This window comes from Myotis myotis, unplaced genomic scaffold (genome assembly GCF_014108235.1).
Source record: "Myotis myotis isolate mMyoMyo1 unplaced genomic scaffold, mMyoMyo1.p scaffold_m19_p_15, whole genome shotgun sequence".
Taxonomy (NCBI): domain Eukaryota; kingdom Metazoa; phylum Chordata; class Mammalia; order Chiroptera; family Vespertilionidae; genus Myotis; species Myotis myotis.
The window spans coordinates 18,746,806-18,773,050 of record NW_023416319.1 but is presented as its reverse complement, the minus strand read 5'-3'; the positions used below and the strand labels follow the sequence as shown (position 1 = coordinate 18,773,050).

Sequence of the window (26,245 nt, the reverse complement as noted above, 5' to 3'; positions counted from 1 at the left end):
GGAAACTAATGACCGAGTGAGAGCGGGGCAGCATCTTCCCGGTCCTCACCTCTGCCCTTGTGCCGGAATAGGCCTGTAAATGCGTGCCAGGCGTGGTTCCGGCACTGGATCCTGCAGGCGCCCTGGCCTGGCTCCACCATTAGCTCTGTCACTGCTCCATCTCTTCCCAACAATATCTTCTGAATCCTAAATACAGTGACTGGCTTAAAATCTTAATTAAAGTTACAGTAACTTACAAGTGGGCTCTATTTTGTCTGTCCACCTGCACTCCGTCTGCTCTGACACGGCAGTGTGCCACATGCCCATTCTTCCAGACAACCTCAACAAAATGACCTTCTCCAAAATGGGGTCACATTCTTCACTGCTGGAAATCAGGAAGGGTTCTGTCACTTTTTTAAAAATAACATAATGACCCATACAATTTACTGTTTTATGCTTCCTATAAACTTAACTGTTTTTAAATCAAAGCTGGAGGAAGTAAAATATAGTGGCAAGAGTGTAAATTCAGATATTGGGAAGATCTGGCTTTAAATTCCAATATTGCTGTTTCCTAACTAGCCTTGACCTAAGTGATTTAACCTTTCTGAGCCTCAAAATTTACTCATCTATAAACTGGAGGTGAAGGCAGGAGGGGCCGCATAGGGTTGTGGGACCAATTGAATGAGAAACCATGCCAAGTACATAACACAATGTCAGCCCCATAGACACACACTGTATGCTACACATAAGCTGTCGTCATTAGTGGTGATGGGTTAAACAAGCTTCACACAGAATCAGAATTAGATTTTATTTCAACCAGATTTAGAGATGGTCTCATCTCAGAACAAGCCAGTGAGTCCGTTTATAGGGCCCTGGGCCAACTGATGCCTGGGCCTGCATCATGGGAGGGCCGTTGCAGTATGCAAGGAGAGCTCGGGGTTATTTGTGACTGGATGCAGCTTTATAAATTAGGCAATTAATTCACTGCAAAGGGTTACTGAAGCTGGCAGTGCTACTTCTGACACGTAAAACTGGACAGAATTCACATTTCCCTGTGATCAGCTCTTAAGTCCGCTTGTTATCCAGACAGAAGCTTAAGGTTGTGGTCAATAATCGAACTGGAAGTGCGTGCACACACCCTTAGCACACTGCCTTCTTTCTCCAGGGGAAAGTGGAGGTGGAGGTTGGTAAGGAAGGCCTTCGCTTCGAGAATGGAGCCTTCACCTACTATGGTGTCCCAGCCATCATGACCACTTCTTGCTCAGGTATTCCAGTTCCCAAGCCATAGTGTATTGGGGAAGCAGTGGGATATTGTAGAAAAAAGCAGCTGGGTTCAAGTCTTTGCTCCTATTAGGAACCCTGGGCAAGCCCGGCAACTTCCTGGGCTTTAGTGTCCTCCTCCATGAAGTGGGAATAAGACTCAGTTTTCGTTCAGAGAGTTTGTTTGTGGAAGTGCATGGTAGACAGTAATGTTGTCAAATGTTAGGGATGGATAGTGAGGTATTTTAGTGTGAAAGGACAAGTTTATTTTTCTTTTTACACTTCCATTTGATTGTCTGGTGTGTTGTGCTGTTGTTTTTCAGAGTTCATTGATGCTGGGGGTGGGGTGGAAGAGGGAGAACCTCGATAAGAAGGTGTACTTTCTGAATTGCCTCTGAAACACGTTGCATCTTTCTGCCCTCAGATAATGATGTGCGGAAGGCGGGAAGCCTGGCTGGATCCTCTGCCTTTCGTATGTATTTCTCAAACCCCTCCCTCATGTTCCCCATCGTAGTCCTGCCTCAGCCCCCTCTGGGGACCCGGACCCAGCACTCTGAGCCTGGGCTGGGGCTGGGGCTGGGGCTCACACAAATGCTGGCAGCCTCTCTGTAATGCTCTGCCAGGAACATGCTTCTTGCCAGGTACTCACAGACCACAGGGCCTTCCTTTCTGTGTCTGGAATGTTTTCTGCTGCTGCTCTGCTCATGTTCAGTGATGAATGGCAGGGAGGGAGGTTGTGAGGGGAGGCGCCATTTATTGTCACACATTTGTGTGTTCTGGTGGAGGTTCGGCCTTTCCTTCTCTGCGGTGATAACTCACCCACTGAGTGAGTTTAAGTTTACTTGAAAACTTAATATGCCGTTCTTGTGTCTGTGGGGTTAGTAGGAAGTGACTGCAAGATCTTGGGATAGAAGTTCCAGGCTGGTGCGATATGTTGCTTATCTGCTTCTCTTTCCTCCTTCGCCACATCTCAGCTGGAGGAGAGGTGTCTGCCAGCTGGCCGTGCATGCTGATGGTGGTGGGGGCTGGCACGGGGCTGCTGGCTGGTTTGCTCTGCCCCTTCTATGCTTTACCTATTTGCTGTTTCCTAAATAGAATTGTTGTGCTTGTGTTTAGAAGGCATGGCATTTATTGTGATGTGAGTGTGATGCTGAAAGAATGATTTCTCTAGAACTTATTTTTACTCACTGGTCTGACTTTTGCATTGCTTTCAGCTGTTATTGTTTAAAGTGGCTATTTTAATACCAAGTGGAGTGTTTTCTCTTATCATAAAAAGCATTTTACGTAGTGTTTTATATTGGATTTCTCAGAGGGTCCCAACACTGGATATCAATCCCTGGCACATGAAAGATAGACACCGTTTTAACATGGAGAAACTAAAGAAGTGACTTGCTCCAAATCACCCAGCATGTTGGTGACTTACATAGATGCATTCCGGTGCCCTGACTATTGCACACAACACAATGAAATACAGATTGGAGAGCCATCATGTTCCAGAATGCAATCTCTATGTGGGAATATTGGAAAAATTTATGGCATAATTTCACATCCTAGCCCAGCATAGGGCTGAAATGAAATTAGAGTAGCTACCCACACCCAAGGGGAGGCCCAACATGAGTTGAAGGAGATCTGTAAAATAAAAACCCTGGTTCATTAGTATACTTATATAAGCCAACAAATCTCAAGTAAGGTGGATGGAGGAAACCTCAGTACTCAGAATGAGAACTCTGTGTGGGTGCGGGATGTGCTCCAGGACCGGACTTGGTTCTCTAAAGGCGATGTCCACCCATCACATGGCTCAATGTAGAGCAACTTCTGGGATTCTAAATCTTACCTAGACTTGTTGGCCCTGTTCTGGCTATTCCAGAAGACCAAAAGAGATGGGAATTCTGGGGGAAGGGGCTAATTACAACTCTCCAGCCCACCTAATTTAGATGACATTTTAAAAGTATATATAGTTTAAAGTAGTAGGAAGATGTTATCCGGTTTTCTCCTTTCCTTCATTTCCATCTCTAGTTTTTTGTATCAGAATCCTTCCATTTTATCAATGAGATGGGAGTACACTTGCAACACAGGTCTCTCCTTCAGAACTGGTTAACTAAAAGGAAGCATTACACTCTTTTCCTCTCCCCACTTTTGAGCATCTTTAGGAATCTTCAGGAGGAAAAAAATCGAGTTAGTCTGTAAGGGGTATAGAGACATTTTCCATCCTCCCCCCCAAACCCTCTCCACTTAGTGAAGTGTGAAATAACTCCAAAGACTAGCCACACCAAACATGTCAAACTCAAAGGCTAACATAGGCCAAATAAACAAGGTTTAAGTTTACGTGGGCCACAAAAAAACAAAAGCTTCCATTTCCATAAAAATGTAGGTTTATTTCTATAGAGACATGCTGAATACAAAGGGCTGAAATGAATGATTGTTAACATAAAATATAGAACATTTTAATAAAAATTAATATTTTTTCTTGAACATTAACTTACCAGACACTGAATAACTGCACCAATTAATAAGTGTAACACAAATAGACCTATTTTTCTTGTTCTCCGAAAGCGAAGTATTTCCTGTTGCGCACACCAAACAAGTCAGTCTAGGACTAATGACGTGGCCATCGGCTGCTAAAACATTCGCTGCTAGTATTAGTGGAGAGAAGTGGTGCGCCTGTGCGTAAGGGAAATGAATGCAACACGATTATAGTAATCAGTCATTAGCGAACATTGTAGTTCATTATTAATAATTATGTGTAACAGGATATTGTAAAAATTAAGTTACGAAACTTTTATTAAAACGTTTCTTACACACTGTTGTATTGACTGGGCCTCAAAAATATTCATCGTGGGCCACATGCTGTGAGTTTGACATGCTTGGGCCACACCCTACAGTTGTCCCTGCTGGACTTTCAGCCCCGGGTCCAGCCACCCAGCATCTTTCACTGGCCAGGAACCTTGGCTTGTAGGTCAAGGGAGAGTTTAAGGCTGAGCCACAAGGCAGTAAACTCTTTTAGGATCTCACTTTAGCAAATTGCCCCTGTCCTAGAAGCCAGCCTGGAATTCTATCAGCCTTTGAAGGTGATTAATGAGATGATGAGCTTGCCAGAACACTGCCCATGACCAAGGCCTCAGAGTTGAACTCCAGGTTACAAGTAAGTCACTCTGGCTTTCCTGTGCAGAGTAAAGGGAACAGAGCCTGCACTGTCTCCTTCATCTTGGTACTGACTGCCAGGGAGCCCAGGAGGACCATGTTGAGCCTGTTGAGCCTGGCGCTCTGGAGGAACTGGGTCTGAGCTCAGGGTAACCAGAAAAGCAGCCCGTGGGGCTGTGCAGGTGGAGAGAACGAGTCCTTGATTGCTTGGCCAGGGTATGCATTCAATTTGCAGCCCAGAAGTGTAGGATTCTTCTTGAGACTATGGGGTTTCTTATTCCAGTGTATCTCACGACAGTAAGGGCCTGTTCAAGTATCCTTTGATATCTCGTATCAGAGTAAATGATTATCAGGTATAGGGCTCCAGACACACACACTCCCCTGCACCTGTGGGTCCTTTCAGTAAAATCATCTGATGCTGCAGAAGCTGCCTACTTTGATGTGCCATCACCTGCAGACTGGCTTCATTTAGCTCCTTGGAAGGGACTGGGAATGACCATATCAGAGAGGTGAAGACAGATTCCCATGCAGAAACACCGCTTGATCAGGGTCAAGCGTGGGGAAGGACTAGAGTACTGCTACACACCATATCACATCCAGGCCCCAAGTGATGGCCAGCGCCATTTCAGACCCGGTGGGGAAAGAGAGAAGGAAAAGGGGACAGTGAGAGAGGTGCTCTGGAGCACTTTAAGTGCTAAGAAGTGACGATGAGTTAATTCACCAAGTTGATTCCCATTAAGATTGTTGGAAATGCTGCCTGCCACTCTTGTTTCCCAAGCCTCTAGCACAGTGGTTCTCAACCTTCCTAATGCCGCGACCCTTGAATACAGTTCCTCATGTTGTGGTGACCCCCAACCATAAAATTATTTTCGTTGCTACTTCATAAGTGTAATTTTGGTACTGTTATGAATCGTCATGTAAATATCTGATAAGCAGGATGTATTTTCATTGTTACAAATTGAACATAATTAAAGCATAGTGATTAATCACAAAAACAATATGTAATTATATATGTGTTTTCCGATGGTCTTAGGCGACCCCTGTGAAAGGGTCGTTCGACCCCCAAAGGGGTCGCGGCCCACAGGTTGAGAACCGCTGCTCCAGCAGCACACAGTTCCTCCACGGAGGGAGCTCCTAAGAGTCCCAGGGAGGATACAGCTTCCTCAGGGATGCCCCTAGCAGGAGCATGCATTTTGCTCTCAGCCCTCTGGTTGGTGAGCAGATACATGTGGCAGCTGGGAGAGCCTGGTGGGAATGCAGTGCTGGGCTCCCGGAGATGTGCTGGCTCAGAGAGAATGCTGCTGCGGATGCACACGCCCCACTGGGGCACTGCTGTTCTTGTCCTTGGCAGGTCTGCTTCCCTCCAAAAGTATTATACACCTTTTTGGAAGGCCTTCAGGAAGGTATTTCCTTTCCCTTTCTGGAGAGTGACTTTGTAAGAGGGTGCAATCTCCATGTTTTCAGAGGCACGATTCCTTTTGCAGAGAAATGTGATGCTTTGAAGATCCAGGAACAGACTGTCTCACCACTCTTTGTCTCTCTCCTTTTGTGTTTATCTTCCCCTTCACAACTCACAAACCCTTGGCCCTTGACTCTTTAGTGCCCGTGTCTGTGTCTCGTACCTTCGCCTTCAGCAGAGGGGACTCTCTGGCAGGCTCGCCAGGTAAACATGCATGGGTGTCTTGGGTCCACATAGATCCAGTGAGGTTTGCAAGAGGCCTTTGGTCTCTGTCACTTCACTGTCCCACATGAGAACAGTCTCTCTGAGCAGGCATTCTGGTACCTAAGGCACAGCACAATGAACAGATAACACTCCTTTGCACATATAGCCCAGGCATTGCTAGTTCAGTGGTGTCACTTGTGAATTTAGCTCTCAGGGTTGTATCTGTATATGTAAATAGAGAAATAATGGAATGAGAGATGATGTGAGTTCTTCCTCAACATATGTCTGACTGTAGAATGGAGAGGTGAAAAGTGCAGCAGGAGAAACATAGGAAAGAACAATAGAATATTATGCCTTAATCCTATTTTTCCTCCACCTTTCTTTCAGTGTGGTCTCTGCCTTTAGCTAACCACTAACCCATCCTCATTATCTTCCTAGTAATGTTACCATGTGGTGACCATATTCCCTCTGGCTCTGTTCACACAAAGGATGCTCTATGTAAAATTTCAAAACAACTTTTCATTAGATTTAACCTCTCATTAATTAAATACAAGTTACCAGTTTCTTTTTAATTGGGTAAAGCAGCTCCTCATAGAACTACACAGTAACTCAAAGATTAAGTAGAATGTAATAAATCTGAGCAATCAATTAAGTGTTTGTATTGTTTTCATCTCTAGAGGTTCATCTGTTAGGCTCAGGGAATAAGTAATGACCAAACCAAGAATTCATTTGTTCAATTGCTCTGAAGTTGGAACACAATTTCCCACACCCTCTACATCTGTCTCTCTTATCCCAGTGCTATGGTAATGATTCTGAGGCCCCACCATATTCTCAGTCATCAAAAATCCAGTTGTGTTTTGCTATCTGCAGAGTAAACCCTCAATATTCAAAAAAGGCTATGTGAGACCTCAAACCCCCAAGTTTGCAACTTCAAAAGTATTTATGTTGACTTCTCCTTTCTCCCAAATCACATTTTCCCATCAAAAACCATCTGGTTCCCATGTTTATCTGTACAAGATACATCAACCACATTCTCAAATTTTCTCTCTCACTTGATGGTGATTTTCCACCAAGAAATAAAATTTTTCTCACTTTGTGAGAGCCCATGCCTTCACGATGACCAAAGGACAGTATGCTCAGTATGAGATGCCAAACAGTGCCTCTGCCAGCTAACTGGTCTACTCCCACATGCCAGCAAAATTAGAGATGACTACATCATGGACCTTCACAATCCTTTACATATGGGGAATCTTGGTGAATGAAGAATGTCCCGTGAGTTTCAGCAAAAGGGAAGATGCCCATTTTTAAAAGATTTTCAACCAAAAGGATCAAAGCATTAAAAAAAAAAGAGGCAAGTCAGGGTATATTTTCCTTTTTAATTAACCCTCAGTTAACCAGACAGCCTAGCTAATTGTAACTTCCAGTTAAAGTAAAGGTTAATTCTAGTTCATCAGTGTTTATTATGAAAACCTTCATGGTAACCTAGTGTCAGACAGAGATTAAGGTGTCTCATTCCTTCTAGGCAAGACCCCTTAGCACAGCGGTTCTCAACCTGTGGGTCGCGACCCCTTTGGGGGTCGAACAACCCTTTCACAGGGGTCGCCTAAGACCATCGGAAAACACACATATAATTACATATTGTTTTTGTGATTAATCACTATGCTTTAATTATGTTCAATTTGTAACAATGAAATTGGGGGTCACCACAACATGAGGAACTGTATGAAAGGGTCGCGGCATTAGGAAGGTTGAGAACCACTGCCAGGCACTGAGACTTCCCATCCAACTGGCTGTTGCCATGTGCTCCTGGAAGCTCTTTTAACCACCACCACCCCATTTTCAACCCAATAGGAAACAGATGAATGACAAGGAGGTGAGAGCAAGGCCAGCTTACTCCAACCCTTGGTTTAACTGCAGAGTGGAGCCCTGACCAGCACAGTAGGAGAGAATGAGAAGTGGGGATGCCTTGCTTCTCCTTTGGCTGGTTCCTCCCTACCTTCTTTTGTCTGGTCTCTATCTATAGCCAACCACCAAGCCTTCCCAGCAGTTAGGTGACATCTTCATACCTATATTATGGTATTGCCACTGTCACTCTTGCTTCTGCTCCATATCAGCAGCAGCAGAAGCGTCAGTCATAGGAGTATTGTGGAAAGCAATCCTGGCACCTTCTGGCCACCATACTTGATTTGTAATCCAGATAGCATATTATGTATAGTATGTCTTACCCCCATCTTACACAGGCAAGAATGTAACTACTGGAAATTAATAGGGCCTTTAAGTTTAAAAGGAACCTTCATTTTATTTGATCCTCACAACCACCTTAGGAGATGGGCAGGAATTATTGTTGGGAGGCAATAGGTCTGAGAAATTAAGTCATTGGATCAGTGTCATGGGTGTAGTAAGCAGGTAGAGGGATGAGGACTAGAATCCAAGATTATTAGGTCCTGCTCTCCCATAGCCCAGGACCTTGCTGCCCCTCTGAAAGTAGGCATTTTGTGCCCCCCAGAGGGTTGTGACTTGTTTGCATTTTGAAAGCAGATGTGCTAAAGAATATGGTGCTCACACTGGATTGAGGCCAGTGGTCCCTGTACCAGATATCAACCATAATGAGTTTCCTTCTGTTTGAGCCTCAGTTTGGAATGAGGAGAGCAAAGTGGTCTGTGGATTAACTCCAGAGTAGGGTGTAATTAGCCAGCTTTGCAAGTGTCTTCACTTAAACACAAAACTTCTGATCAACCCGCTGAGAGTATGAGGCCCGCTGCAATTAGTTATCATCCCCTCTCCCCAGATTCATTCCTTCTTCTCTCAGCAGAGATGATTTCACAATCCTTCCGAACCCACAAAAGCACAGAGGCAGGAGAGAGGCGGGAGCAAGGGTTCTTTTTCAATGCTTGACTGTCCATCTATAATGTGCTTTGAGATCAATGAGAATAGAGTTTTCTCTCAGAATATATGAGGAGTCCCTAAAAATAATCATTTTACTTTGTGAAATGTGGTAAGTGGAAATATTCCTTTGGGTTGGCTCTTGCGTCGTAAACATTTGGGAACCATTAAAGCTTCATGTAACGTGAGCGAGTTCATCTGGGCTCCTAACTTGGGCTGATTTGCAGAGTTCACATTGTAGCTTTGACGGAGTGCTTTTGACATTTGGTTGTCTGATGTTGACTGTTACCCCAGAATGATGCATTTTTATAACCCTCGTTTGTGCTCTTATAAGCCTCTATAATTAAACTCCCCGTGCAGTTTGGAGAACACAGATGGCACATGGCACAGTGACCATGACCAATGTGGACTGTTCCCCCTTGTGCCTCATTGAATGTTCCAAAAGATGTACCCAGGCAGCCACTGAAGCTCACCTTCCCCTCAGATCCTCAGACTGAACAGGGAGTGGGGAGTCTTCTGTATTGTGGGTCCTTCTCCTGGGATAGAGTTGTGATCACTCTCCTGATACAGTTGTCACAAGTGAAGCAAGAGTCCCAGAGCTGTGTATAGGTTTCCTCAGCCCCTGCCTATCAGTGAAGAGTGAAAGGATATTCCATCCAGCCCCAACTACAGTGGCAAATCCTCTTCCACCTACCACCAATTTTACCACAGTGTCTTCTCCACCCAACCTCAGTAACTCCAATTTGCCACCTAGGACAGATCTGTCTTGCAGACTGACTAGGCAAAGACTGCAGAATGAGTTCTACCACACTTCTCCATGGCACCTGGAGGTCTAAAGTAGAAATCCCTGGTCTTCTACCACCCTGTCTTTCCAGGGCCATGATGAGCAAGAGTCGACAAGTGATATACCGGCTGCTTGGCCTCACCCCTGTTGAGGGGTCCTGTGGTCAGTTTTATGCATCACAGTTTGGTCTGTTCCCTCTTAGACCTCTTTGTACTACAGTTAGGATTTCCCTCCTCGCTTTGCTTCCCCAAGCTGTGCCTCTGTGCTCTTAGGAAATGCCAAGGAGAATTATACAACTTGAACTAGTTTGCCATGCTGCTGGGACACTCGTCTGTTACTGATTTCTTCTCCTTTTTATTAAAAGCATGTCCATGTCCCTTGCTCAGAAACCTCTGCGTGTATGGGCACAATTACCAAAATGCCGAGTCATCGCATCCCACCTATTGAGGAATGTCAGGCTCCGGGACATGAAAACATTGATCTTGCACAACACTCGATGAGCTGAGACTTTCTTTGTCATGAAACGAGGGCTTCTTTTCCTTTTAAAAATTACTTTTATAGACCAGACCTCTGTAAGATGGTTGGAACTTTTTGTGTTTGGAATCCTCCAGGGTTTTATGAATAAACCTTCAATAGCATTGTTTTTACTTAAAAAACAAAACAAAAACATGTTTCTCATCCCAGCACAACAGTGATGTTGCTTGTATTTGACATGCAGGTCCTTGTGAGTGGCAACAGGGTGACAGTGCTAAGCTGGGTGTCAGTGAGGAGGAGAGCTTTGGGGAGAATCAGGATGTAGTAGCTGTTGCCTCTGTTTCCAACAGGGAGTAGAAGTGATTCAGGCAGAGCCTTCTATGGATGGAAGTTGTTTAGTAGATAAGACAGGGCTGTGTTTCCCTGTCATCTTCCTTGAATGTACCTTGAGTTGAGACAGAAAGGATGAGAAGGTGGAACAGCAGATGTAAAGTATGTGAAGCACATGTCCGACCAGGCAAAGGGCGGCTTATCAAGGAGTGAAACTGAAGCCACAGGCCCTGCTCACACTCTCTCCCCTTGTTCTAAACTGAATTGAGGACAGGACCCACCAGGTCAAGATACGGTTTCTGAATTCCACTCACATGCCAAAGAAGCCGCTCTCCTGCAGGACTCCCTACCGTTGCCAGAACAATGTGCCCAAGGAAGCACCATCAACTGACTTAGCCAGCCACCACCTTAGAACATCACAAATGGATCTAGCCAAGCCAGAACTCAATCAGTTTGTTTTCAAGGAACTGGGACCAGAAATGAAATACATACTTTTCTGCCCAATTCTACTGCCCTTTACAGTCACCTTGGCGCTTCGCTCAGTTCTCCGTGGCACCATCACTGTCCCTCAGTCCTTGGTTACTCTGGAGGAGGCTCTGACTCAAACGAGCCTATGTCACAAGCTTATTAGACAGACAGGCAAACAAACAGAAAGTTCTGATGCTTCCTGTTGCCTCTTCCTCAAGCTATCATGCCAGCGCCTGAGGCTTCTCGGTGCCCTTTGATTCTCATTGCACATGATCTCACTCTTCAGCTGCCCACTCCTAGCTTCTTGGAGATGTTAGCTTTCTCAGAATGACTTTAAGTTGCAGAGGAAAGGTTTTCTGATTCCAGGATGATGTGAGATCTCTGAAACCTTTTTAAAAATAAAATTTAGATTTTAAACTTAAGAGTTCCTTAAGGGACTCATATGTGCTGATTCATTCATTCTACACATTTTTATTGAGAACCTACTCTAGGCCATGCACTGTGCTAGGTACTGGGTGTACAATGATGACCAGAAAAGACAAGGTCACTGTCCTCATGGAATTTAGTTAAATTGAGTGGACAATTAAAACTTGAAGGAATGAACAGAGGGCAGTGATAGAGGAAAATAGAGGAATCTTCTTGGGGCAGCCAGACCAGGTCTTCAGAGAAGGTGGTGTTTCAACTGAGACCTAATGACTGGGAAGTGAGAGTGGTTGGGGGAAGGGGTGAGTATGGGAATGTGGGGCTGGGGAGCTGAAGGCTGGGTGGGTAGGAGGTGGGATAAGAGAAGGGGGAGCAACACGATGGAATACTATGCTGCTGTAAAAAAAGAAGGAACTCTTACCATTTGCAACGGCATGGATGGAACTGGAGAGCATTATGCTAAGTGAAATAAGCCAGTCAATGAAGGAAAAATACCACATGATCTCACTCATTCATGGATAATAGAGACCATTATAAACTTTTGAACAATAATAGATACAGAGGCAGAGCTGCCTCAAACAGATTGTCAAACTGCAGCGGGAAGGCAGGGGAGGGTTGGGGGGCAGGAGGGAGGGGGGCAAGAGATCAACCGAAGGACTTGTATGCATGCATATAAGCATAACCAATGGACATAAGACACTGGGGGGTAGGGGAGGCCAGGGGATTGTCAAGGGCGGGGGGGGGGGGGAAGAACATATATGTAATACCCTTTGTAATACTTTAAGCAATAAAAAAAAAGAGAGAGAAGGGGGAGCAGAGGAAATAGTATCGACTGAGGGGGGAGATGCTTGCATGATTGAGGATCCCCAAGGCGGCCAGTCGAGCAGAGCAAGCAGGGGAGGGGAAGGGAATCCCAAGATGAGATCCAACAGAAGAGCAGAGGTCAGGTCATGGTGGGGCTTAAGGGTCCCAGCAAAGAGTGTGGATTTTTTTCAGATTCAATAGGAAACTGATTTGTGTCTTTAAAATGTGCTTCTGGCCGCTGAGGTGAGAACTGATTATAAATAAGATTATAAGTGGGGAGACCAGACTGTGGGCCAGATGAGAGTGATGATAACTCCGACTTGAGTAGAGTCAGAGAGGCAGATGGGCTTATAATGTCGGAGGTAGAGATAAGAGGACTTGATGTGGGGCTGATGGTGGCAGGAGTCAGGTTGACTCCCAGGTTTCTTATTTAAATAGCAGTATATGTGAATGACATTTACTGAGATGGGGAAGACAAGTGAAATCCTTAATTCTATAATCCTATCAAGGCAGTGAATATTATGGTTTCAATGAGGAAATTACTCAACCTATTATTGGTTTAATCTTTCTGAAACACAGTTTGCCAGACAACAATAATAGCTTGGCAGCTGACCAGATCATCAATGCTTCAGGACTCACTCCAAATAGATGCTAATAGGATATTTTAATTGATGGCAACATTATCTCAAGAGACAGAATTAAATTCCTGAAGTTCTACCCTGAAAGAACAAGGAGCAGAACCTCTGAATGATCGGACTCTTCATTTGAACCCCTGCACTAAGTCTGAGTTACGAGAAGCTGAGGGCTCCTGTTCCTCTTTTTTTAGAAGAAATGCATTGTAGCATCAGTTGGGAAGCTGGGGGGTGGAAGGGTCTTATGCCCAGGTTAAGATAAAGCTAGCGTCATCTTCAGATCCTCTCTCCTGTTAATCCTGGGGAGGGTAATTCACATAGTTCATTTTGAAACCAAGTAACAGAGTCTTAATTGAACTTTCCGAAGAGGTGGTTCTTGAAAATAGAAAAGAAAAAAAACTGAACATTCAGGAGGTCTTACTCCTTCCCCACCCCCATTAGGCCTAGGCAGTGGTTCTCAACCTTCCTAATGCCATGACCCTTTAATACAGTTCCTCATGTTGTGGTGACTCCCAACCATAAAATTATTTTCGTTGCTACTTCATAACTGTAATGTTGCTACTGTTATGAATTGTAATGTAAATATCTGATAGGCAGGATGTATTTTCATTGTTCACGACCGACAGGTTGAGAACCGCTGGGCCCTAGAGGGTGCCCTGACCTAGCCCCACACTAGAGAGCCCCACTTTGGCCCTCCTAAGTCCTGGCCCTCTCTGTGGGGTGCGGAATTTGCAGGGCCAAAGGGATGTGCCCACCCAGAACCTGTGTTCTTCCTTCTAGACCAGTGGTCGGCAAACTCATTAGTTAACAGAGCCAAATATCAACAGTACAACGATTGAAATTTCTTAAACAAACTATATAGGTAGGTACATTGTTATTAACTTAATTAGGGTACTCCTAAGCTGGCCTTTGCTAAAGACGTCCTCAATTTGATTGAGGTACGTTCACTGAGATCGACCCCTTCCAACTCTCCCATCTTCAACTCATGCATGAATCGTGCGTGCCTCTCCCCACCCCCCGCCTCTTCCCTCCCCACACACACACTCCCCCTTCCCACGCTGCATATCCCTCGGCCCGCCTGCGCCACATCTCCCGTCGCCCGACCGACCGACACCGCCCACTTCTTCTAACACCACTTCTTTAAAATAGACTTGCCCAGGCCGAAAACCGACTTCTGTGCATGGGCCACGAAATTTCAATGCACTGTACGTGCGTGCCCGCACGTGGTATTTTGTGGAAGAGCCACATCAAGGGTCCAAAGAGCCGCATGTGGCTCGAAAGCCGCGGTTTGCCAACCACTGTCCTAGACCACATTTCAGATACCAAAATCCCAAAATCCCCCATTCCAAAAGGGTGCTGGGGATTGGTCCTCCTCATACAACGCTATTTTCTGGCCCAAAACTCTAAGGAGTTGGACCTGGCCTCCCAGGCTGTTGAGGACAACGACAGAACCTATTTTAACAGTTTATTAGTGTGATTTAAATATATGCCCTGTGGTCTGTGGGCCTCCACTTGTCCCGGGCCCCGCCATTGTTGGGGCAGACCTGAGTCATCCCCACTGCAGTGCATCAGTGCGGTGAGGATTGGTTATCGGTGCTGTGGCAGATGGTTTTGAGGGCGAATCTTGGCCTTTCTAAAATAAGGTTTGTGAATGGAGTTTATCTAAAGCAACTCAGTCTAGTACAGCTGTGGGCAAACTACGGCCCGTGGGCCGGATCCAGCCCGTTTGAAATGAATAAAACTAAAAAAAAAAAAAAAAAAAAAAAAAGACCGTACCCTTTTATGTAATGATGTTTACTTTGAATTTATATTCGTTCACACAAACACTCCATGCATGCTTTTGTTCCGGCCCTCCGGTCCAGTTTAAGAACCCATTGTGGCCCTCGAGTCAAAAAGTTTGCCCACCCCTGGAGAAGGTCTCATGGGCTGGGTAGCTAACCACGCCCACAATGGGGCCTCATCTGCACTGTCAATGTGAGAACATCCAAACCTGTAGGCATTTTTATGAGAGTTTATTTGAGCCAAACTGACAACATGCCAGGGAGCAGGATCTCACAATGCCCCAGAGAGTGACAGCTTTGCTGTTCCTCCGATACAGTTGGAATTAAGGAGGGAGTGTAAGGTCAGTTACCTGGAGGTGGGAGAAAGCAAGGCACAGGAAAGTTACAAGAGTATGTGCTCCCTTGAGGGTGGTTACCTCCCCACAGCGTCTGATAAAGAGGGTTACCCTGGCATTTCAAAGGCGTGTGAACCTCAGTGCACAAGAGCAATGGACAGGGCTTGCTTAAACCTTTTTGTAGTCCTGGAGCATGACTGCCCAGTTAGAAATTTATGATCAGATCAACCCGTGAGGTCACTTTCCATCAGCTTTCTTTCAGAGCCCCTTTTTCCTCCATGGCACTCAACCCTGGGTGAGGTCTTGGGGAGCAGGAGGAGCCTGAGCAGAGTGGAGCCATGAGTTCCTGTCCTAGGTGTTTGCTCCTCGAAGGAATAAACATCCGTGGGCAGCTGGGCATTTTTCTGGGCTCTGATGGGAGGGGTGAGGGCCTGGTTTCACCACCCAGTGTAGCTATTGTCTTAAAGTCCTGCAGAACTTCAATAAACAACACCTCTCTCTTCTTCTCCCTCTTTCTGGTCCCCTCTCCTTTCTCCACACCCACCCCTCCTTGCCTTTTCTCCCTCCCCTCTCCCTCATCATCTGCAGTAAACCGCTCCCCTTCGCGCTGTAGCGGGTTGAACCGCTCCGAGTCGCCCAACCGTGAGCGCAGTGACTTTGGGGGCAGCAACACCCAGCTGTGCAGTAGCAACAACCTCTACACTCCTGACTACTCAGTCCACATCCTCAGCGACGTGCAGTTTGTAAAGGTAACTCCCCCGGGTGGACCGTCCCCTCGATCCTGCCGGCAGAGGTGGCTGGGGGGTCAGGATGTGCATCCCATTCCCCTATGATCCAAGATAATGTGACGATGAGGTTAAACCTCAGAAAGCCAGAGCCCATGACTCTTGTCCCTATGGCTTCCAGCCCTGAAGCCCTCTCATTGCAGACCTTCCTCAGAAGTGGAGGTAGGAAAAAATGGGAGAAGAGAAATTCTAACATGCTAACTCATGGTTGGTGGTACTGGCCACATGACTTGTGGGAAAAGAAATGGGAAGTCACAATAGAGTAAGTGGTTCAAATATTTACTGAACGTCTGCGCTGCGCTTGGCTCTGTCCAGGCATTGGTGAGTTACGGGAGCGAACAAGACAGCAAGCTCCTGCCTTTCTGTACCTTCCATGCTCCTAGGGCAGTGATGGCGAACCTATGACACGCATGTCAGAGGTGACACGCGAACTCATTTTTTTGGTTGATTTTTCTTTGTTAAATGGCATTTAAATCTATAAAATAAATATCAAAAATATAAGTCTTTGTTTTACTATAGTTGCAAATATCAAAAAAATTTCTATATGTGACACGGCACCAGAGTTAAGTTAGGGTTTTTCAAAATGCTGACACACCGAGCTCAAAAGGTTCGCATCACTGTCCTAGGGGAAGAAAGATGATTAACAGGTAACCACATAGATAAACCCAGGTAATTTCCAGGTAGTGATAACGACGATGAAGGGAATACACAGGGTGGGGAATAAACGGAGGCTGCTTTAGAAATGGTTGTCAGAGCAGGCCGAGCAAGGGACATTTTTGCTGAGACCTGAAAGGGAAGGTGGGGAGAATGTTCAAGACAGAAACAGCAGGCAGGAAGGAGCTGGGGGTTCCAGGGTCTGAGCGCAAAGGCAGAGGCTGGTGTGAGATGAGACTGGAGCATTAGCAGCAATGTCACCTGGCTTTTTAGGCCAGAGTAAGGCCTTTGGATTCTCTTTGAACTGGGAATTTTTGTTAGGTTTGTTTCTCAGGTCTTTCCATTTGTCTTAGTTCACTCGGGGTGCTCTAACAAATTACCATAGACTGGGCGGCTTAAACAACAAACACTTCTCACAGTTCTGGAGGCTAGGCATCCAAGTTCTGGGTGTGGTCGGATCTGGTGTCTGGTGAGAGCCCCCTTCCTGGTTAGCAAATGAAAACCTCTGATTGGACTGGTTGGTTCTATACAAGGAATTTGAAAATTCAAACTTAACACAGCTTTTGTTTTATGTTGCTGTTGGTTTCTCTTTTGTTTTGTTTTTTAATGTAAGTTAAGATGATGCTTTAGACCAGTGGTTCTCAACCTGTGGGTCGCGACCCCTTTGATGGTCGAACAACCCTTTCACAGGGGTCGCCTAAGACCATCCTGCATGTCAGATACTTACATTACGACTCATAACAGTAGCAACATTACAGTTATGAAGTAGCAACGAAAATAATTTTATGGTTAGGTCACAACATGAGGAACTGTATTTAAAGGGCCAGAAGGTTGAGAACCACTGCTTTAGACTAAAGTTAAAAATCCCCTCCTCCTGATTTAATGGACTAGTTAGGACCATGATGTAGGCGCTCTCTTACTGACCTCTCCCTCCCCCCCCCCTTTTTATTTTTTAACATAAAGAGAGTTTTTGAGCCCTAACTGGTTCGGCTCAGTGGATAGAGCGTCGGCCTGTGGACTGAAGGGTCCTGGGTTCGATTCCGGTCACGGGCATGTACCTGGGTTGTGGGCACGTCCCCAGTGGGGGGTGTGCAGGAGGCAGCTGGTGGATGTTTCTCTCTCATCGATGTTTCTGACTCTGTATCCCTCTCCCTTCCTCTCCATAAAAAATCAATAAAATATATTTAAAAAAAAAAAAAAAGAGAGAGTTTTTGAGGAACCTAGACAGAAGTTTGTACAAAATGGGTGTTTTTATTGGTGGAAGCCCCTGTGACTGGCTGCAGGCAGTTTGTGAGGGCTTTCCATGTCCAGATAGAATGAAGTTCTAGAACTGGTTATAAAGTCCAGGAGTAAACCGACTTCACAATATGTTACAATATTAGATAGAAAAGTATGCCTAGATTATCTGGGAAAGATATTAAAGCTGTGATTAATAGTTAATAAGCTATGAAGATATCAAAGAATCCTTATGCTTGTTTTTTAAAAAATGTGTTTTGTAAATGTCATTATTAAACTAAGGATATTTGGCTAATGACATAGTCTGACTCGTGTGACTGCAACCAAGATGCCTCATCACCATCTGGTGGCAGAATCCCTAAATTGCAGGATCGTGTTTTGAGGGATGAAAGTTATAAAATGATAGGAGACATCACACTGGTTAAAGGTGAACTTCTGGCCAGGGCGCTGAAGGCCTGCTAACTCTCAAACCTTGGGCAAGTGCTTCAACCTTCCTAGACCTCACTTCCTTACTCGTAATATAGGCCATAGGAGACCTCTCGCGCCCACCCCATACAGTCATTATGACAAGCAAAGGTGATAGCACATACCTACATGCTCTGTAAGCCATTATGCACTATATAGTGTGTATATATATACATATATATGTATGTATATGTGTGTGTGTGTGTGTATATATATATATATATATATATATATATATATATCCCATGTTCAAAGGCTGTTAAATCGTGTTGTTTACCCATATCTTCAGAAAAAAAACCACTCTACTGTCGTGGTAAACAACCTGCTTCCCTATTTATAATGGTCTGGCCCTCTAGCAACTTCAGCGTGAAATTATAGCTAATTTGCCTACAAATGTCAGGTGGTCATAATAATCTGGCCACTCAGTGTAGATAGAAGGTTCCGTCCTCATATCCCAACCTCTACCTGCAAAAGCACGCCCTCCTGGGTAACATTAGCACTAGAGCTTTCACCAATGTCTGAAAACCTAATCTCTAGTTCCATCTCTTTAGGATATTTATAGCACTTCCAGTAGTATATGTTATATGATTTCAATAAGTAAATACTTCAATTATGTTTTAAGTTAGAAGTTGAAAAGAGACTGTAAACCAATTTGGTAAAAAAGCTATCAGGAATGAGTTTGATACTGAAAATAAATAGAAATTTATCTGTGAGCTTCCTGGTCATAAAAGCAAAAAAGCAGAAACAGTGGATCTTTAAGTTCCCATCATAATTCACCTAGAGAAAGGAGCTTCTTTCTGGCAATAATTTCTTGAAGGATAGAACTATAGAAGGCTTCAAAAAACACACATATTGGCTTCATCTGCAGTTTTGCCAGAGTTCATGTTCTTCACATGGAGGTTTCTTATTTCAGCCTTTGACACAAGCTGGGGGTCTCGTTCTTGCCAAGTCCCCACTGACTGACCCTTAGGAAGAGGACTCTTGGCAACAGGATAAGCCTGTGTGTGCCGCGCCTGCACAGCCAGGTTCAGTGAGCCTGAGAGGAGGCGGTGAAGGATTGAGGAAAGACAGACAACAGAAGAAAGCTGGGTCTGGGTGGGACGCTGTCCTCTCTGATGGAGAGCTAGCGACAGTGCCACGGCCTGCAAGCCGGGTCTTTATTTTATAACCAGTTTCCACGAGGCAAAGTAAGGGCGTGGTTACAACATTCTCATTCTCGTGGATTTCAAATCTACTCAATTACATGCACCTGCTCAAGCTTTCTTTACTTGCTGCACCTCCCACAGCCTATATCACTTAGCCACGTGGGACCACAGGTTTGGACCATAGGTTCAAGCTTACAACTATAGTCTTTGGCTATAATTGTGCTGGGACTTGCACGTGGCTTTTGCCACGAGAGGATCATGCCCTCTCATTAGTCCCAGGCTTGAACTTGTCCAAATGCTGTAGACGCTCTCCACACCTGTGTTTTAAACCTCTCTGTGGGCAACCACCCTGCTAACTAAAGATGCCCTCTATCCTCTCCAGGGTCTCAAGTAAAGACTTAGCTCCTCCAGGTGCACTTTAAGAGTCCAGAGCCAGTACTCAATTGGTTGGGCGTTGTCCCATGCAGTGAAAGGTTGCCGGTTCAATTCCCGGTCAGGGCACATGCCTAGGTTGCTTGGCTTAATCCCCAGATGGGGGCATGTAGAGGGAAGCCGATTGATGTTTCACTCTCACATTGATGTTTCTCTCTCTTTCCTTCTCCCTTCCTCTCTCTCTAAAAGTCAATTAAAAAATCTTTTTAGAAAAAAACAAAGATATAAGCATAACCAATGGAAACAGTAGGGGGGTGAGGGCATGTGCTGGGGGGTGGGAGTGGCTGGGGAGAGCTCAATGGGGCGGGGGAGGAGACATATTTAATACTTTAAACAATAAAGAATTTAAATTTTAAAAAATAAAAAATAAAACAAGAGTCCAGAGCAAATAAAAACGACAGTGAGAACTCTGGTGGCAAACAAACAAAGGGTCCTCTCATTGTCTTCAACTCCTTGCCTGGCCCCTAGTTCATGGATCCCAGGTCACGGAGGCCTGGGCTCCAAAGCACCCAGGTGAGGCTGCGTCTGAGCTTGGGCCACATCTATGGAATGATCTGCCCAGCGTCTCCTGAGCTTCTGCCCCTCTCTGCCTCTTCCTCCCAGATCACACGGCAGCAGTACCAGAATGCACTCACCGCCTGCCACATGGACAACTCACCCCAGTCCCCCGACATGGAGGCCTTCACTGACGGAGACTCCACCAAGGCCCCCACGACCCGGGACACACCCCAGACCCCCAAGGATGATCCTGCTGTCATCCTAAACAACAGGAACAGCCTTCCATGTAAGTCAGTCAGGCGGATGGGCTGGGCTGCCTTGAGGTGAGGACATCCCTGCCTTCCTCCTCATGGCTGTCCCGAGCTGCCATCTTGTCCTCATGGAGCCCGGGTCTTCTTCAAAGCAGAGAGGTGACACACATGCTGTTCTCCCCAGGCAGCCGCTCCGATGGGCTGAGAAGCCCCGGCGAGGTCGTGTACCTGAGGATGGAGGAGATGGGCTTCACCCAGGAGGATATGACAGACTTCCAGGAGCACAGCACACAGCAGCTCTCGGTGTCTCCTGCAGCCATTCCCACAAGAGCAGGTCCGGGAGGGAAACTGGGCCCCAGGAGCGTCTTCACCACAGGGCACTGGGTGAGGGGAGCCTGGGGTCCCAGCCCCCGTGTAAAATGTCCCGCCTCCTTACGCCTCCTAACATCTACTGGGCAGCTACCGTGCATCAGACCCTGGAAGACAGTGTGTTTGGAACTAGGCTTCCACCTAGGTTCAGAGCCTGGCTCCTTCACTTAGGACAGTGGTTCTCAACCTTGGCTGCACATTAGAATCACCTGGGAATCTTTTTAAAATCCTGATTTCTGGGCCTCATCCTCTGGAAATTCTGTTTCTTTGTTACTAATGATGAGGCCCAGAAATCGGGATTTTAAAAAAGATTCCCAGGTGATTCTAATGTGCAGCCAAGGTTGAGAACCACTGACTTTGGAGCTATGCAATTTGGGGCAAGTTACTTTATCTGAAGATTCGGTTTTCTTGTCTTAATAGGTACATTTCCTTATGTTAATAGATACAAATCGCAGTAACTAGCTCATAAAGTAGCTTTGAGCGTTGGTGAGATCACACATACAGAGGGTACCTTCCAGTGCTTGGTGCATGATCTCTAAATAGTGCATAGTTATTGTTAGGGCTACTTTCCAGATTAGGACGTTGAAGTCAGCCATCACTCTCATTGGCAGGGCTCTTCCCTTCCTTTGAGGCCCAGGGACCAGACGTAATCTGTAGGAGCTGTCCTGAAGTCTGAGACCGTATCACCTCCCTCTGAGACACTGGAGGCCTCTGTCTTGATGGTGGTGTTGCTCCGAGCTCCCAGCGTCCCAGCAGTCCTAAGGTCCTTCTGTTCTTGCCTAAGATATGCTTGCCTGAGATATGTTTGAACTTGTAGCTAATGCAGAAAATCTGGGACATACATAATTACTGTTCCAGGACCTAAATTTAGGACTGATGCTCTTTTTCTCCCACCCACACTGAATTTAGTAGCTAAAACATGTACCAAGAAATTGTATCAAAAGAATAAGAATGGAGGAGATGGGATAGTCTTTGGAGATTATCTAACCCATCCTCCTCTATGGCACATGAGGACCCTGAGACCTGGAGAAGGGAGATGACTTGCCCCATCGGTATGCTGCATTAGAAGCGGACTCAGCCTCCTGGCTTAGGGCGCAGTGCCATTTCCAGCACATCATTTTGCCTCCCAGGTTAGGTTCTTCATGCATTGGCACTAAGAGCTGGGCTCCTTCCTGGCTCTGAGATCCTAGGGCTTTCTGAATTCTCACCGGGTTCAGTGGGAGAAGACCTGGCATGTGCTTAATTGTTATTGAGCCCTGTGGTTTTCCAGGATCTGTACAAATAGAGGAAGGACACATCACCACCTGTCCTCAAATGTGCTTTTTGTCTGGCAAAAAATGCTGAGTGGAGAACATCTTGTTCCCTTCTCTCTCCTGCCAAACAGGGTTTGAGTAGTTAATTCCCACTCTTGTTCTCTGTCTCTTTGTTCCTTTTGTGGCACTAAAGTGCCCCTTGCTAAAGGCTCCCTGGGCATCCCTCCCTTGTTGGAGCCACTGCTGCCTTAGCACTGGTGCTGCACTCGCACCTGCTAAGAAATGTCAGCCAGAATCATCCCACCTCGGTCCCTGGGTATGCACATTGGAAACACGTGTGTTCTTTCTTCTTTCCTTTCAGCATCAGATAGTGAATGTTGTAATATCAACCTGGATACAGAGACCAGTCCCTGCAGTAGTGACTTTGAGGAAACCATGGGCAAGAGGCTGCTGAGAACCTTGAGTGAGTATCTCCTCACCCAGACGAAAGCCACCTACCAGCTGTGTAGTAGAAAAAGCATGTTAAGCTCTTCCTCATGGAGGAGGAACCAGTGACTCCTTTTGGGAACCCTAGTGAGGTACAGTCGGGGGAATCCATCATAGGCCCTGGGCTGTTATTGCATCCTTGATAATTGGGGATCAGAGGATGAGAAAGGCATGATCCCGAGGCATTACGTGGGCCTTACTCAGTTCCCTCCAGGAAATCTCCATTCCATTGGCACTAGCCTGGGTTTGTGGCTTTGTAGAGCTGTCATCTCAGGGGAAAGGTGCGTCCTAGTCCTTCAAGATGTAAATATGCTGCCTGGCTGGTGTGGCTCAATGGTTGACCTATAAACCAGGACAGGAGGTCACGGTTCGACTCTTGGTCAGGGCATATGCCTGGGTTGTGGGCCCGATCCCTATTGTGGGGCTTGCAGGAGGCAGCCAATCAATGATTCCCTCATCACTGATATTTCTATCTCTCTCTTCCTTCATCTCTAAAATCAATAAAAATATCTTTTTTGAAAAATGTAAATATGCTGATAGCAGCAGCAGGTTACAATGCAGATTGCTTCCTGCCAAACTGTCTCCATTTCTGCTTCTATTTGGAAGAGAGCTTGGACCACCAAGAGAGTATGAATGTCCTCTGAGTCCTACAGATGGATCCTTACAAACTGTGTTTTTCAGGTGGTCGAAAAAGGAAGAGGTCACCCGATGGAGAGAGAGCCTCTGAGGAGAACTCCAATTTAACACCTCTCATCACATGATGGGCAGACAACTTTTGCTGGGTGTGTGACATTCCAGAGCTTTGGGGGAGAACCCACCCTCCTGTCATCTGCTTCTCCCCAAGGCCTCCCACAGGTGACAGAGCATTCTGCTTCCCTCACCACCTCTTCACCCCTGTCAGTTTAGCAGACTTTCCCTCATCGCCTCCAGTTGGACTCAGAGCCTGCAGTGGCCAAGATGGAAGGAGGTGCCTCGAGTGGAACATGCTAGAAATGGCCTCGTCCACAGCACAGCCTGGGACTGGAGAAGACATGACTCCAGGCTGACAATACCACTCTGGGACCCCTAATGCCCTTTTTGTTCTTTGAGATCCCCTGATGCCATATTTCATGCGGAGCTTAGCTCAGAAGGTGCCGACAGGCACAGCGGAGGCTGGAGCAGCAAGCGTGATGGTGTGTTCAGAAGATGCACCAAAAATTCCTCCAGAACTTCAGGGCAGCTGGACTCAGCCATGTGGGCATGACATTACAATACAGAAAACTGTTGGTGACCAGTTTCCTGTTAGATAAGGGCTCCAGCAGCCTGGGAACTGTGTCTCAGCTGGAGTGGAAAGAATGCCAGATGGAACCTCAAGTCACTGATTTTCCCAGGGACACATCTGCTTTGGCTCCCAATCGGCAGTTACCAACCCATCAATAAATCTGCTCTGGAAGAGAAGGAACCGGAACAGAGAGACCCAATTGGGAGCCAGAGATGGAGCTTCAGGTTTTAAGTTCAAATCAAAGCAAATATATATTTTCCCATATATATGTGTGTGTATATATGGAAAAATTCTAAGCTGTTGAAGCAAGTTTAGCCATGACAAACCAAAGAGTGCCCACGTCAGCCAAGAAGGATGCAAGCTCTCATGGGACTTCAGTGTGCATTACACAGGAACATTGAAGAGTCACTCCTCTTTTTCATCCACTCCCCCCACCCCTACCCCTTACTGCACCCCCAGCAAGTTAGCCATGTGTACTTTATTCCAAGAACATACTAAATTTCTGCCATTTCACTTGGATGTGGGGGCAGATGCAATTCCAAGCATAACCATCAGATGGCAGGATGACTGCACGTATCTACTTGAATAAGCAAGTTCTGATCGGGACACAGAGCCAGCCTTAGGGAAAATGTGGAAGTGAAGGTCTTTGGGACCCCAAGTCCCTTTCTGATCTATCGCCCTGATCCAGTGCTGCCTGCTGAATCTCCAAACCATTCCCTAACTTTTCCCTGGGGTGGGGCACCAGGCGTACCTCCCCTTCCTCCACAACCAGTACTCCTATTGCCCCACACCCATTCAGTCAGTAATCACATGATGGTTCCTCTGGGTTATTTGCAGCTTATCCATAGGAACCTTTAACTCAGGGGTTCTTAACCTGGGGGTCCATCACCCCCGGGGGTCCACTGTTGGACTTCATAGGGTCTATGAAACCCCTAACACTAGGAATTTAGTATCTGTGTTCTTATGCCTGTTTTCCAGAGGGCTAAAGCTTTCATAGATCCTCAAAGGTCCCGGATCCACAAAGGGTTAAAACCTATTTTAACGGAAATTGGAGCTTTCAGCCCAAAGTTTCTGCAAAGCAGAGTGAAGTGAGCACTGGCAGTTTGAGACAGATTTTTAATTGTAAGTGGTCTTCGCAAGTGTCCTTGAAATTGATGGGGGGAGCTGGCACCCACCGAGAAGTGGAAATCCTCAGAAATACTTGGCACAACCTAGGCTGTTGTACAGCCTACACCCCACATAACTTCACCCCCTCTCCCCCTCCGAACCGGAGCAGGTGTTGCAGACAGGAGGGCCACAGCGTGTGGAAGTAAAGACTTTCCAGCTGGAGATGCCTTTTCCAGCAGCGTATTAGCAATGTATTACTGACTTCACATCCTTTGCCTGGCTCTGCCTGAGGCTCAGTAGTGCATGACTTCTAGATAGTTCCAAGGCTACCACCTGCCCCCAACACCTACTCTTGCCTGGTAGGAATAGCAAAGTGTCACCCCCTCACCCCGCCCTGTGCTGGGTGCCTCAGACCCAAACCAGGGGACTGAGTTTCAAGGAAGAACTGTTATGCAGTCTTCTTGCATTACCACTTAGGCCACAGGGCTCAGGCCACTGCTGTTGTGTTACCTCCATCCCTTTGCAGAATCCCTAAGGAGCCTGTAACCACTCTCATTCCTATTCCCCAACCCCACTCTCCCCAATTTTCTTCAGGTTACAAAAAGTTAAAAAAAAAAAAAAAGACTTTAATTTTAAAATAAAGCATTTATGAAGACTTAATGAATTGTAAATAATTTTTCAATAAAATGAAAATGCTTTCCTGGAATGTGACTGGTTTCCTTGCCCTGAATCTGGGAGTTCTGAAGTGTTTTCATTTGAGATGCAGGTTGGGTGGAGCTCACCTGTGATTATCTCACGGGACCCACCTGCCTGAAGAGGCTTGGCTCTGAAGGCCAGGTGTGAGGCTGCAGTCAAGGTTACAGGAAGGCTCCAGTGCTGTACTTTGGGAAGACAGATAGGTAAGATTTTGCAGAAACAAATGCCAGAAATGGAAATAAAACTCAAATGAGAAGCTAGAGTGTGACTGAGAACAAGAAAGAAGCACTAAGACAATAATTATTTGTGGAACCCATGTGATGCATGAGGCACTGGTGGGTGCCTTCCAAGCTCAAGATCTTTCTTGGGAGGAACACAAAGAGTTGGGGTGGGGGGAAGGGAGGAGCTTCACATGGAAAAGCAAGAACTAGGAATAACAACTGCTACTTCAGATATTTGTAAAGTCATCAATTAGAAGTGCCAGTGGACTTGGTATCTGTGGTTTAAAGGAAGCGAGTAAGGGAACCAGGGGAGTAGGACAAAGACCAAAATCTGAATCAAGGTAAATGATCTCTTTAAGGTACTCCATCAATAGAATGGGATGCTTCACCAAGTAGTGAAAGAACCTGCCGCTCTCCGCCCCGCCCCCT

The 26,245-nt window shown here is 46.1% G+C and overlaps 1 protein-coding gene across 2 annotated transcripts in view; it reads left to right on the top strand.

Moving 5' to 3' along the window:
- The window catches only part of CNNM1 (cyclin and CBS domain divalent metal cation transport mediator 1), a 52,036-nt gene extending 26,484 nt beyond the window's left edge, over nucleotides 1–25,552 (top strand). Inside the window, exons 5-12 of one of the 2 annotated variants that reach the window (XM_036336388.1) lie at nucleotides 1,145–1,244; nucleotides 1,664–1,711; nucleotides 5,981–6,043; nucleotides 15,546–15,706; nucleotides 20,278–20,458; nucleotides 20,608–20,757; nucleotides 22,407–22,508; nucleotides 23,213–25,552. In XM_036336388.1, coding sequence (XP_036192281.1) covers nucleotides 1,145–1,244; nucleotides 1,664–1,711; nucleotides 5,981–6,043; nucleotides 15,546–15,706; nucleotides 20,278–20,458; nucleotides 20,608–20,757; nucleotides 22,407–22,508; nucleotides 23,213–23,292 — 885 coding nt within the window. In that variant the 3' untranslated portion in view covers nucleotides 23,293–25,552. The remainder of the gene's footprint in view (nucleotides 1–1,144; nucleotides 1,245–1,663; nucleotides 1,712–5,980; nucleotides 6,044–15,545; nucleotides 15,707–20,277; nucleotides 20,459–20,607; nucleotides 20,758–22,406; nucleotides 22,509–23,212) is intronic. The other variant, XM_036336389.1, reaches the window with a different exon arrangement.
- The last annotated feature ends 693 nt before the right edge of the window (nucleotides 25,553–26,245 follow it).